At 31.5% G+C, this 14,126-nt stretch overlaps 1 protein-coding gene across 1 annotated transcript in view; it reads right to left on the minus strand.

The window, feature by feature from the left end:
* Window positions 1-10,743: 10,743 nt before the first annotated feature.
* The window catches only part of TECRL (trans-2,3-enoyl-CoA reductase-like), an 86,395-nt gene continuing 83,012 nt past the window's right edge, over window positions 10,744-14,126 (minus strand). Inside the window, exons 10-12 of the mRNA XM_005868885.2 lie at window positions 12,366-12,451; window positions 11,788-11,833; window positions 10,744-10,871 (exon numbers count right to left, since the gene is read on the minus strand). Coding sequence (XP_005868947.1) covers window positions 10,744-10,871; window positions 11,788-11,833; window positions 12,366-12,451 — 260 coding nt within the window. The remainder of the gene's footprint in view (window positions 10,872-11,787; window positions 11,834-12,365; window positions 12,452-14,126) is intronic.

Raw genomic sequence — 14,126 nt, forward strand, 5'->3', positions numbered from 1 at the left:
TCAAAAATCGATTTTTGAGAGAATTGACATGTTTTTCTGATAACTGAACATTTCCAAAAGTCTGGTGTTTATGTTTCTTATTTATTCTTTAACAATTTTTTTAAAGACTCTAGACTGAGAAGCAATATAAAATGTGTGAAATAAGAAAGCATTTCTGATATTAAACAGCTTATAATGCTATCAGAGATGAAACATATTCAAGTAGAGGCATTTTGAATAAAATTTAATATAGTAGATGACAAATACATAAAATTATTTGATTGTAATAGATTTAGGCCTAAGTTGGTTGCTCCACTGAAAAATTAATTTAATTTACCGAGTAGGTTAACACTATGTGCCTCCTAATCATTCTCTAAATATCTCTCCTGAACCTAGAAAATTTCATTCTATAATATAAACATCTATGTGAAAGAAGTTTTTTCTTTGTTCTATGGCATGTTACTTAATACAGGTCTACCACATTAATAAGCATTGTAGACAAAATTGTGCAGAACACAGATGAAAAAGTAATTACATTTGCTTGACAGAGTCACTAAAGTTTAAAGAAAAATGTTTTCAATTTTTTGAAGATAAGCTAAAATTTTGATTATGCTAAATGATGGATGCACTATATCACCAGTTTTTGAGATCTACTCCAAAAATGACACAGGGTTTAATTTTTTGGGAGTATAGGTACTTGAACAAAGTAATAATTAGTTAAAATTTAAATGTATAGCCTTTAGAATTTGATTTTAGTTTAATGCTTGAGTGCTAGAGTTACCACAGTCCTGCAGAAATATTCTGACAATAACTATTACTAAATGCATTATTAATGTTAAATGTCTTATTAACCATTTTACATATATCATCTTATTTAATATTTAATAAACTCTTATGATATAAAGGTTCATATTGCAGACCAGAAATCTGAGATGTAGATAATTGATGTATTGATTGGCTTAAACTCTGATCTGCCTTCCCCAAAGTAGAAGCACTTAATTCTATACTGTGGTTCAGGAAAAAGAACTTTGATGTGAATCTTATGTGTTGGATAGTTTGGAAGATGAAGGAACTGGAAGATTGAAAACTGGCTAGGAAGAGATGATAATTAAGAAATTATGTGATAATAACCTGAATTAGAAATTTTCAATGCAGTATTGGTTAACACCTTAAACATGAGTAAATTTTTGTGTGTAAACAATGTTAAATACATATAATAAGGTATTTTGGAACTACTATTATAAAAAGGTGCCAGAGAAAATAAGCAAGCACCATTGTATTATGAAGTTAGAAAATTATGCAAGAAAAAAATTGAAGATACTATTATGATGGTGTTATAATCATCATGTTACCAAGTTTGAAAATTATTTTAATCTAATTGTTGACATTTAAATAATAAACTAAAGGATATAAATTATACAAAACTATGTATTGCCATTCTTTTGGTTGGTAACTATCAATAAGTGAAGTTTTTTTTTAAAATAAGGAATTGAGAGGCCTACATTATATAATTAAAATAAAAGAAATAACACGTAATTTTTAGTTGTGGCTTTCCCAATCAGTAAGGAAATTTTTATGCAAGAGTGACCTAGTTTACATTTCTCCTTTTTTGTCAAAAAGAAACCACAGTCCTGCAGAAAATTTTAAGAAGCCTCTCTAAAACCACTTACTTTCTATTTAAGTTAAATAAATATTTTAAAATAAAAAGATTTTAGTCTACTCTATAAAGTTATTTTGTAATTTTATATTTTGCATACTCTGATATAAATGAAGATTACTTTTTGTTTGTTTTATTAATATTGTACATCAACTGTGTAAAACAATGATGATTCTACCATAGCTGGAAATGCTGGATTTACATGTTCTCGCAGCACAGGCTAAGTGTGGGTAGTTATAACAGTAAAGCTTAGCAATTGTATAAACTTATGTTTGCTTTAAAACCGGAAGTTTTATGCCTTTTTATTGCCTTAAAATCCAATGTAAAAACCTATTAGTGAAAAAATGTATAATAAAAGAAATGCTTCTATAATTTTTATTAATATTTTATTGTGAATGTTTTTGGCATGAAGAATACTACATGATAAGAGCAAGCTTTAAGAATGTCATTGCCTGAAAGAAATGTCCTCCTTATTTGTACATAAGTAATGGCCAAGCTGTGTATCCTACTGTTCCTGATAAAAGGAGAGGTCAAGTCGTACATATTTTCTGACAGAATGGGGACATTCATGTTATCCCTGATTAGTTGAATACTGGCCTGTGGCATTTTCTGCATTGATTCAACTTAGCACCTTAGCCTCATTTGCTGTTCATTCTGAACTTTCTTCTTTCCTCTTTTACACCCCTCTCCTCTAACAAACAGACTTAAAACAATCAGTATGTCCTGAGCTCTAAAAATAAAATGCAATCTTTTCAGGCTTACAGTACAAAAATGGGATTATTCTCATTATCGTTCCCACCTACACTTTACTTTTAAAAAGTGTGCTTTTTAAAAAATGTCATTAATTAATGTAAAAGTTAATTACCCACTTACGTAAGATTTTAGTTTGGATAGACTTTTTTTTGAATTATATATACACTTTATTTTTATTGAATTTTTAATATAAAACTATATCCATTCTTAAATATTTTAAACCATATTTACTTAATTTAATCTATAAATAGCAAATAAGATTTTGAAGTATATTTATAAGAGAAAAATATATGAAATCCGTATTTACTGTTGATAAGCTAAATAATCTGTACAAAACAAACATTAAAAAAAAAGAAGAAGAAGAATAGAGATGGTGTTTCATACTACTGGCCCCGGCAGCCAATAATGAACTCAGGTTTCTCTGCCAGGTCCTTTCCTGAAGTTGCTTCAAAGGCAGCAAATTCCACCAGTTCTCCTTTCATGGTTTCACTTTGACAGGCAGACATGCACAACTTCTAGGATTTTCCTTAAAACTCACATCTGCCCAACTACGTCAGTGACTCAGCCTATTGTTGACAATTATTGCACCTTATCTTTCACAATTCTTATCTTTGTGACTTTCTCTTAGCCAATTCCTTTCATAGTTATGTAGATCCCAATTTCTACAATAAACTCTTTAGCCCTATCACTGCTTTAGTCGTTCTACCTACCTCATAAAACTTTGACTCATACAACTACGAATTTATCACTTTTTATATTAAAACATCTGTGGCAAATATAAAGCTGTTTTTAACTTTCAAGGTTAATATTAGGACTATATCTTTGGATACGCGATTGTGAACATAAGCAATCTGCAAAAGGGAAAACATAAATATAACCTTCATTGATTTTCAGACATCTGGAATGGGGTTGATGCACATTTTTTGTAAAGGGTCAGATAATGAATGCTTTACTTTGAAGGCCTTATAAGTCTCTGTTGCAGCTACTCAACCCTGCCACAGTGATAGTCACTGTGTTCCAATAAAATTATTTACACAGAAGCTGTTAGCAGTTCAGAATTGGTCCATGGACCATAGTTTGTTGAACCATGGTTCACAGAATCATGTTGAAGTAATTAAAAAGAGAAGAAACTGAGAAGCTATTTGACTTTGGATTCTACTCAATTTTAACTTACAAAATCGCTATGTACAAAAACATTTGGTTATATTTCCTTGCTTCAGTGATTCATTACTTATAATTTCTGTCACACATGCATCTTCCTTCTAACTGGAAATAACTTAGATACTACACTTCTGCTTTTGAAATGCTCAGCCCATTTTCAATTAAAGTCTAATTTTACATATAATTGGCAAATTACCTTGACTTACGCTCTCACAATCTCTTGTGTATCAACTCATTATATGCTCTAAATATTCTCCCATATTTGTTATGGAAACCTGATAAATGTGTGGGATCCCCTTATGTAAAATAGCAAGGGAAATTGTGGTACATGAAATTCAAATTGATGGAGGCTCACAGTACTGAACTTTAGCTTGTCAAACAAATGTGAGGATTTATTCCCTTTGCTCTGTGCTAATAATACAGTGCTTAAGGAATGAAAAATAGAAAGAATAAATGGAACTAGTATTACAAAGAGCCTGAAGAATGTTTTAATATTCACACTTTGTGGACTTCACTTCTTTTAGGCAATGAAATCTCAGATTTATTTGGTTTCCCTTAGAAGAAAACAAATTACTGTGACTTTCCCAAAACATTTGTAATTGTATCCACAGGCAGCTATAGAGCTGCCTCTTCATTAAGACTTTGCATTCCGTAGCTGCTGTTGTCTGTTAGAATCACAATAAACACTGCTCACAACCAGCCATTCCTTCCTTATACCATCACCGAACTGCTCAGAATAGATTGCTGGTTGACTTAAATCCATACACATTATTTATGCCACTCAAACTATAAATATATTTATCTCCAAATATTCCTAATGTAAATTTTGAGTAATATGACTTCTCTGACAGAATTATATTTCAAAAATCATAAAATCGATTCTTGACAATACAAAAGACTTAAAATAATATTGAATATTTACATCACTATTTATTGACTTTGAATAGTGACTGGCTAAGAGGATTTGGCATTTTCCTCCTTGAGACATGGCATTATTAAAAATTTTAAAGTCCTATCAATCAACTGCAGCTGTTGATTGTTCAATTACAGTGAGGTGCAATCATAGGTATTTAAAGTGAATGTCATCCTCTTCCTAAGTAAATAATGATATTTTCATCTATGAATTTAATTCAGGCAGGTATTTTTTAATCTGTGATTCACTGACATACATGGATGTATTTTAGCATCCTTAAATCCACTGAGATTGTATGCACAATTGGGCATATGATTTTTTTTTTTTTTGCGGAAAAGATCTATATATACCAGTAGATTAAAAAATGGAACCATGAACCAAAATAATCATTAATAGCAAAATGATTGTTGCTATGACATTAGGATTGAAAATATAACTTTTTTTCTGTTTTTCTCTCACTTCCTATAATAATAAATAAATAATAACGTTTTAACTTGACTGTGGTAACTTAGACTCTAAAATTATTTTATTTCTGGATGAAAAGTTTTTAAGTTAGCATTTAAAGACAATTTTCATATCACATGCAGAAAAGTATTGGATATGATTTAAGAGAAATGACAGCAGAACCCTGCCTTTTGCTAAAATCAATAAATAACATAGTGACACATGGATATTGTAAGCAGAATTTTTCATTATGCTTCCAATAGCAACCTGTGACCCATGAACAGGGCAGCTATAAGAAGTTCTTTTTAGGGTTGTCATGGAATCAAGCTTTTCAAAGATCTGCGTGAGGGCACCAACTGATTTTTACTTTATGCCATTTGTAAAAGCCCAAACAAGTTTTTGTTGGCTGCTTGATTGATTTTGTTGTTTGGATGGTTTTGTCCTTCAAAGTATTTTAAAACCACAAAATCCAGCGCTTAGAGTATGTTCATCTAACAAATAGGTCTGGGTAGTCTAGAAGAGAGCTAATAGGGCATATTTCTAATTATCCTCATGTAACATTTAAGTTAAAAATAAGAGTCCAGTTTCAGAAGAATGAATAAAATAGAAGACACTTAACTTCCTGTAAATTTAATCTCATCATTTGTAAGATCTTTTCTAGCTCAAAAATGGTATGATTTTAGTTTCAAGAAAGTTTGGTAAATGAACCATAAAAACAATACTGCATTGATCAGGGTAATGAGTTGAATGAGATGTAATGAGTATCAGTGATTCCATCTCAGAAGAATCTGGCTATTAAACAGCAAAGGTCAATTACAGCCACCAGCTACTCAGATATTTTCATTTCAGATACCAGGTAAATGAATTTGAGCAGAATCTGGGCTTATGGACTTAAATCAATATAGTTGTAGAAGAAATACACTTAGGTATAGTGTCTTATGCTAATGAGGCAGGCAACCCATTGTTTCCTCCAGCTGCTTGAGTTGACCTAAGAACAGTACTTATTAAATATTATAATTGGAAGGAGAATCTACTTTTCAGTGCCATAGAGCAAGAGGAACAATAGGCTCCAGTAGAAGTGTATCAGAAACATGAATCTTCTTAAGTGAAATAAATATGTGAGAGCTTTCAAAGTGAGAAGGTCAGCTGAAAAAGAATAACATGACTTCTTTTTTTTAAAAAAACATATTGAAACGCTTGGCTATGTATGCAATATTGAAATGTGTTGTTAGTTAAGTTATAGAAATTTATTTTCCTTTTGCTTATATGACTCATAGAAGAAGAACTGACCCTCCTTTTTTAGTGAAATGACATAAATAATAGCTCATTTTAGAAACATAATATTCAGCTACAACTGTCAACATTATTAAAATAAGTTCAAGTATGCTAATGAGAAAGTTGCCCCCATTAAAATATATTTAAAAATGAACATGAACAATTAAGATTAAGAAATCTATATATATGAAAGGCTAATATGCAAAGTGTCCCCTCAGGAGTTCAGCCGGGAGACCAGAATTTGAGTGCTCACTATGATGGGCACTGACCAGCAGGAGGCAGCGCAGAATGAAGGAAGGCCCTGGCTGGTAGCCAGAAGGCCCCGATCAGCCCTGACCGCCGGCCAGGCTTAGGGACCCTACCTGTACATGAATTTCATGCACCGGGCCTCTAGTATAAATATAATGAAAATTATTAGGAAAAATAATTTCAAATGTAAGAGATAGCAATAACTATAGCATATCTTTTCTTTGACATCTGTAAATCTGTTTCTGTTTTGTTTCATTTACTTGTTGTTTTTTGTTGTATTTTTTACATCCCACATTTAAGTGAAATCATGGCATATTTTGTCTTTGTCTGTCTGACTTATTTCACTTAGTATAATAACCTAGGTTTTTTGTTTTTAAATAATTTTGAGCAATTTTTTCCTCACATGTTTTAAGCAACTTTATCAAACTACAGGTAAAAAACAAAATCTCACTTCAGCAGGGAACTTCTGCCTCTGGGAATGCTTTTGTACATTTCCACCACCAAACCTCCTCTGAAGGAAGGCTAATTAGAGGCTTCAATATGCACCTGTGTGAAAATTAACTTTTAAGCAGCCTTTAAAATAAATGGTTTTTAATTATTATCATTATGCAAAAACTGTATAAATGCTTTTAATTGTGCTTATAAAGTAACATTTGCTATAATCACATAATATCCTGGAGCAACCAAAAAGGTTTTATTTTTTATTATTAAAATAAAAATAGATGAAACCCTTCTTATTGATTCACAGACCATTTTAGTTTATTTTATAAGCACAAATGTTATAATTGAAATACACAGCCTGCTAAAATTTAACATGTATTGAATAGTAGTTATTTAAAATTAAATTTAAAGACCTTGAAAATAAGTTTAATTACCGGAAGATTAAAGGTCAAGGTACAAAATATTCAACTCTAATATTGAATTTCATGATTAGACGACTCAGCTTAGGTAATGGGAATAACATTTTTATAGAGAAGTATGATTGAACATACACGTTTTAAAAATAGGAATGTTTTATTTATTTAAAAATTATTTGATGCTAATGAGTCAGAAACAAAGCTAGGTAGATAGGAGCCAGACCATGGGAGGCGGAAGTGAAACCAGGAACCCTGCTAGGTGGAGTTGCTAAGACACCCAACTGGGGTGGGAAGGAAGGGTGCATGCTAGAGGCATGAACTTTAAAATGTATGGATATTGCTAAGATAAACAGTGTGCAGATTACCAATCACAAGGCAGTGAGGCAAACATGTACAAAAATAACACAGGCTCCCGACCCTTCTCCCTCGGTGCAGCACACAATGGATACCTGATGTTCCTGTTGTGGGGAGCACATCCCCTGTGCCCTCGTGGCTTACGGCCATGTGGGCCCCACACATGGGCTGTTAGACTTAATTAACTTGGATACTAAACTATTCCCGACTGTAACATGGAAAGGAAGCTCCGGACACTGACCTGCTCCTGGAAGCCCAGCTGCACCTATTCCAGGGCTGGCTTCTCCCAGTAAACTTTGGTTCCATTCATTGTTTTGTCTGCAACTTCATTCTTCAATCTCTGTAAGACATTCTTCAACCTTTGCATGCCCCCTACTGGCAGTCAAGCCCGCAGCCAGGGCGTGTGCCCCAACCAGGAATTGAACAGTGACCTCTTGGTTCATTGGTAGACACTCAACCACTGAACCACACAGACCGGGCATGCTATGATATTTCTATTATCTCCTTAAAAAAAATCACATTGCTTAAAATTGCTGTGTGTGTGTCTGCAAATGAGTCAGAGACACAACTTTGTTAAAAGACAAAAGTACTGCAGGTCTATTTTTATTCAACCTTAGCCAAACGATTTTTAGAAAACACTTGCAAACAATCCAAACACACCTTTAAAGCATCAGCTTGAGGTAGAAAGGATGGACGGGGTGGGAAGAGAAACGGTATTCTGTGATAATATAGGGTGGCATGGAAGCTGATTCATCTTTTTCTTTTGATATTTTTCCCTTCTCCAGCTACTTTTAATAAGAAATGTGAACCCTAGTTGGTTTGGCTCAGTGGATAGAGCATCAGCCTGCAAACTGAAGGGTCCTAGGTTTGATTTTGGTCAAGTGCACGTGCCCAGGTTGTGGCCAGCCAATGATTCTCTCTCATCATTGGTGTTTCTATCTTTCTCTCCCTCTCCCTTCCTCACTGAAATCAATAAAATATATATATTAAATTTTTTTTTGAAAAAACAATAAGAAATGTGTGAAGAAATATGTGTGAGATAAAAAAGTATTGTTTTACAAACACTGAACATTTTTTATTTGGGGCTAGAAAAAGTATTATTCTAGGCAATTATTTAAAAAACTATTAGAGCATTGATTAGATTAAGTGAACTATAAGATTTCTTTATAATATTATATGTAATCTAAAATCTAGTAACAGTCATAAAATTCTGACGTGAATTTATTGAATCATGTATGCTTACTTATGGTTGCAAAATTTAAATATCTACGTTATTGACAACTATTCTTAACAAACTTCAAATGGAAGGTGCAAAGCTCTGTCTTGTCAGGGATCATAATAATTCCTACAGTAAGAGAGTTGGAGATAGAAGCTGTAATTTGTAATTGTTTCTTTGCATTCCTGCTTAAAATTATGCCCAGCCTTTGTTTGAAGATTATGTGTGTCACATCCATCCTTGCTGCATCAAAGATCTTCTAGTCTTGCAATGACGTGCAAACTTCTGAGTTTGGCATCAGTCACGATCCACTTAAGAAAACAGAAACTACTCTTTGTCTTTTTACTAAGGGCTATTTCTCACAGGTAGTTAATTACACAGATATATTAGATATTTGTGGTTTAATGCATTAGTACTTCCTGTAGATTTGCATGATTCCATGCTATTTTGCTGAATGGGTATGAGGGAGTTCAAGTTTGTTGCTGCCTTCCCCTGTGATATTTTAATTATATTTGGGAATGATAATGCTTTTAAAGGATTATTTTTATTATTTTTTAATAATTGACTACATATTTCAATAATAATTACTCACAGAATGCATACCGACTTAGCTTTACCAAGTATATTTTGTCAAATACATATATAATATACTAGCAAGCTTTAATTAAGATATTTTGTTATGGCCCTAACCGGTTTGGCTCAGTGGATAGAGCGTCGGCCTGGGGACTGAATGGTCCCAGGTTTGATTCCGGTCAAGGGCATGTACCTTGGTTGCGGGTACATCCCCAGTAGGAGGTGTGCAGGAGGCAGCTGATCGATGTTTCTCTCTCATCGATGTTTCTAACTCTCTATCCCTCTCCCTTCCGCTCTGTAAAAAATCAATAAAATATATTTTAAAAAAAAGATATTTTGTTATGTATATATCTCTATCTATAGTGTATATCTAAGAATTGGAAAGCTTCTAAAATTAACCAATCTAAAGAACCTCAATTTTAAAATGATGACACTGAGAATTTCTTTTAAATATTTAACAAATGTGTTCTAATTTTTGCAATATCAGCCATTTCCTAGTCAAAATACATGTGCATATTCACACACACACACACACACGCGCACAAGTCTTGAGAGGGCATCAGAATTTAAAAATGTAAAAGTAAAGCAAAAATCTTTCACTGTACATCTCAAAAAAATCTCCAGTGCACTCTCTTCATCATTCCATATAATTCATTTCAAATGTACATTTTTATAAATATATATGTATATTTACATGTAAACATGATGCATATATAAATTAGTATATATTATATATTAAATTTAGTTAAATAATATCTAGAAGATATTTTAATTGTTATAATTTTAGAATGATAGCATACAGTGTATGTTTAGAAATAAATAAAATACATGACTAATTACAAGTATTTCACTTTTAATACAGGTAAATTTTTCACAACAAATTGAACTACATAAGACATTATATACGTGTCAATAACATTTTGAACAATAAGGAAAAATTAATTGCTATCAAAATAATGTATAAAATTCAAGTGATTTAAATGTCACAACTTTAAAAAATATTTACTTTAGGATTCAGATATTCTAATTGTTTTAAGCCAACAGTATTATGGAATATTTAATGAAATAAGAAATTATTGTCTAAGGATCAATTCCTTGCAAATATACTGGATGCTATTTTTCATTACTTATGTCTTTAATTTATATTTTTCAATTGCCTCATATCTGTTACTCTAAATTTAGCTAGATTATATCATTTTTATTCAGTAAAAATACTGTTATTTGTGAATTTCTGAAACATAATAGTCAACCATCCTGGACGGAGCCTAAATTATATTTTTCTATATCAGAGATTAGATCAATTATCTTTTTCTTACAATATGAATGGGATCATTGCTGATTTTCTATGCATATAAGAATTAAATTTCTTCAAATAAATCTTATGTTTCTTTTGTGCCCACAAAGACATTTGGATACTCATCAGAAGTGTAAAAATTCCAACTAGAAGAAAAAAGAAATAATTATCCTTTCTTATTTCTGTGATGGATATAGCAAGTTATATTATAAAAAAACTATCATATAGTACTCAAAGTATTTCTCAAATGTTTCATAGTTTTCTATCAATTTTATTTACTCATATTAATTGCTTAGCTTATATATGTTCAATCAATATTTATTGCATGGTTTCATAAGCAGAGAAAGTACATAGCACAGGTCAAAATAAATCCACATTTTCATATCCCATTGCCAAAAAATATTACAAAATAAAATTTATTTATCTCTGAATTTTAATAAAATTTTCATATGCATGTAATATACCTCTGCACACATACACACAAATACATATGACAAACCATATTAATTATGATTCAAAAATTTTATGCAGTGAAATAAAAAATGGATGTAATGGATATTACAAATATCCCTTCTAATACATGCACTTAATTGAAATGTGTCTTTTTTGCATGTGTTAAAATGCCCAATATGCAAGATTATGCATTCATGCTCTCAGCCTTCCCTTCACAGACACTCATGGGGAACTGAAGAGCACATGCACGCCTGTGCCCATGCACAAGAGTAAGTTTCACGTTAGACGCATTATTACCACTACTTTTATCTACATTTCCTGGCATGGATTAGGCCACAATACATAGCAATACATAGTAAATAATGTTCCATTATATATGTATTTTTATTGTTGACCCTATTGCAAATGTCCCTATTCCTGCCCCCTCGTTCCCTCTTCCCTTTGGCCACCACTGTTATGTTTTAAAACTGCTTAGAAATCCAAAATAAAAATGAAAGCATAAAATCCTTTTGCAAATATGACAAACTTTTAGTACTCTGTAGTAACTTATTCTCAGAAATCACTTCTAAAGATACATTCACTTCAATTGTCAATAACCCTAGGTCTTACCTGGCAGAGTTTGTGTCATTACTGTGAAACTAATCCATGATCCAATCTGTTAGATGAAAACATAAATTAACGTTTATCTATGAGTTACCTACTAATTTGTTCACTTATAACATTAAATAGGTAATCCAAAGCTTCAAATATGTTAGAAAAATTATAGATAGAAATAAATTTCCCTAAAATAATTTGTGTTAAATATGATTAAATCATAAGAAATTCTATAAAACAGCATCATATTCATAAGAAAATGGAAGACATTGTTCCAAAAACTCTCACAAAAAATAAAATGTTAAAACATCTCAATACATTGTACATGAAGACTGTAAAATTTTATTTAAATATAGATAAATATATGCACAAATATTCTTTTTTCCCAGGGAAAATTGTGGTTGAAATGTTCCAATTTTCTGTGTATATACATTAATTTAAATCATATCATAATTTATAACTCTGACTACATTATATCTACAGATATGCCATATATTATCATATGTTAATCCACAACTCAGGTAAATACATAAATGTATATATTTATTATATTATCAAATAAAGATCCATTATATAAATACATAATAGCATACCTCATAGGTATAGTTAGGACATGAAACCAGGAAAAACATCCATGTGAAGGGGTTGTAATTTGGACTTGGAAAACAGGCATTAGTTCCTTTTATCAAAAAGAGTAAAATGTCAATTATGCTATATATTACAAATTTGAACATATATTTGTTATATAATTCTAACTCCCTAGAACAACTATATACCAGATAAAATGTCATCATGTATTTATAGAAACCTATTTCACAAATTACTCAGAAGAGAACCATTTTCAAATGTTATGACCTTTTGACTCAAATAGAATAATTGTCATTTTCTGACCATGTCTATAGTTATGTTGCTGTAAAATCACAGAATAAACCATGATAATTACTTCTCTAAGAGTTTAAATAAAACAAAATATAAATGTTACTTTAAATAGCATAATAGTTGCAGTGGCATTGGATACTGAGATTAATAAATTCATTCTTATATTTGCATGCCTCTTTCTGTAGTCTTTTAGTGTCAAAGAAGATAATTTTGGTTGTGATTATTAAATACCTCAAATGTTCTTTTCTATTAAATTAGTGAAAATCTAAAGGGAATTTTATAAGGATGTCATTTATATGAGAAAATTGTAAAAATGTAACATAAGAGGATAACAGTAAATATCCATATAGTTAATATTCAGAAATACCACGTAACATATCCATTCAGCAATCATGATTGTTATTTACAGCTCTCATTATCTTTAGCATATCGTCACTTGATTGTTGTTAGTTATATTTCACCTTTCAAATTTTTTCAGAAACCATTTTAGATAACAATTTTATAATAATTTCAAGTTGAACTTTGAGCCGTGACATTTGTAAAAAGTAAATGTGAATTATATTATTGTTTATTCTCCCTAGCAAGATTTAATCAGATACACACATAAACTAATCTCTTTAGTTATAATTCTAAAGTCATAATGAAATGTCAGTATGTTTTCAAAATTATAACTATTGTCGAAATACCAAAGTAAAAAATATATTTGGTTCTGGGAAGATTTCATGCACTACTCATTTAAAGATAAGAATGAATATGCATGCCATTTAATATTACAGATTTTCTTAGTAACATTTATATAAACATATTTGTGTGGTGCCCATATGTACATCAAAAGAAATATAATTGAAAAAGCTATTCAAGTCATAGTAACTGCATTTCAGAGGTGAAAGTTGCATACAAGGTATTCTGGGTTAAAACCTCTACTTTATGACTCATCACCCCTGGAGGTAGTGGCTGATCAGGGGTCCACAAATACAAATTTCTTCAAGATATAGTTTGTAGATTAAATAACCAATATGTGTGTTGTGACACAGAAACATGTATATAGATATTGTCATAAGTGTACATAGTTGCTGTTAATTGTAATAATAGCTTAGTTTAGGTATTACTAATTTAATTCATTCCCATCATGTTTTCTCAACCTATACCTACCATCTACACTAATAAAAGAGAAACATGGTAATTAGCGTACAACCGCTACCCTTTTCATTGGCTAATCAGTGAGTATATGCAAATTAACTGTCAGCCAAGATGGCTGCCGGCAGCCAGGCACTGAAGCGAGCAGGGAGGCTTGCTTGCTGCAGACTCCAACGTTCCCCGCCTCACTTGCCGGCCTCTCAGTTGCAACTCTAAGCAACTATATACTATGTTGCAAATAAGAAGCTAAACAAAACCCCAGAAAAGGGCTTCCATTCAGCCGGGCTCGGACCGCAACATTGTATCTATGTTTTCAGCAGCGAGGCCCCAGAGCTAAA

This window comes from Myotis brandtii, unplaced genomic scaffold (genome assembly GCF_000412655.1).
Source record: "Myotis brandtii unplaced genomic scaffold, ASM41265v1 scaffold28, whole genome shotgun sequence".
Lineage (NCBI taxonomy): Eukaryota > Metazoa > Chordata > Mammalia > Chiroptera > Vespertilionidae > Myotis > Myotis brandtii.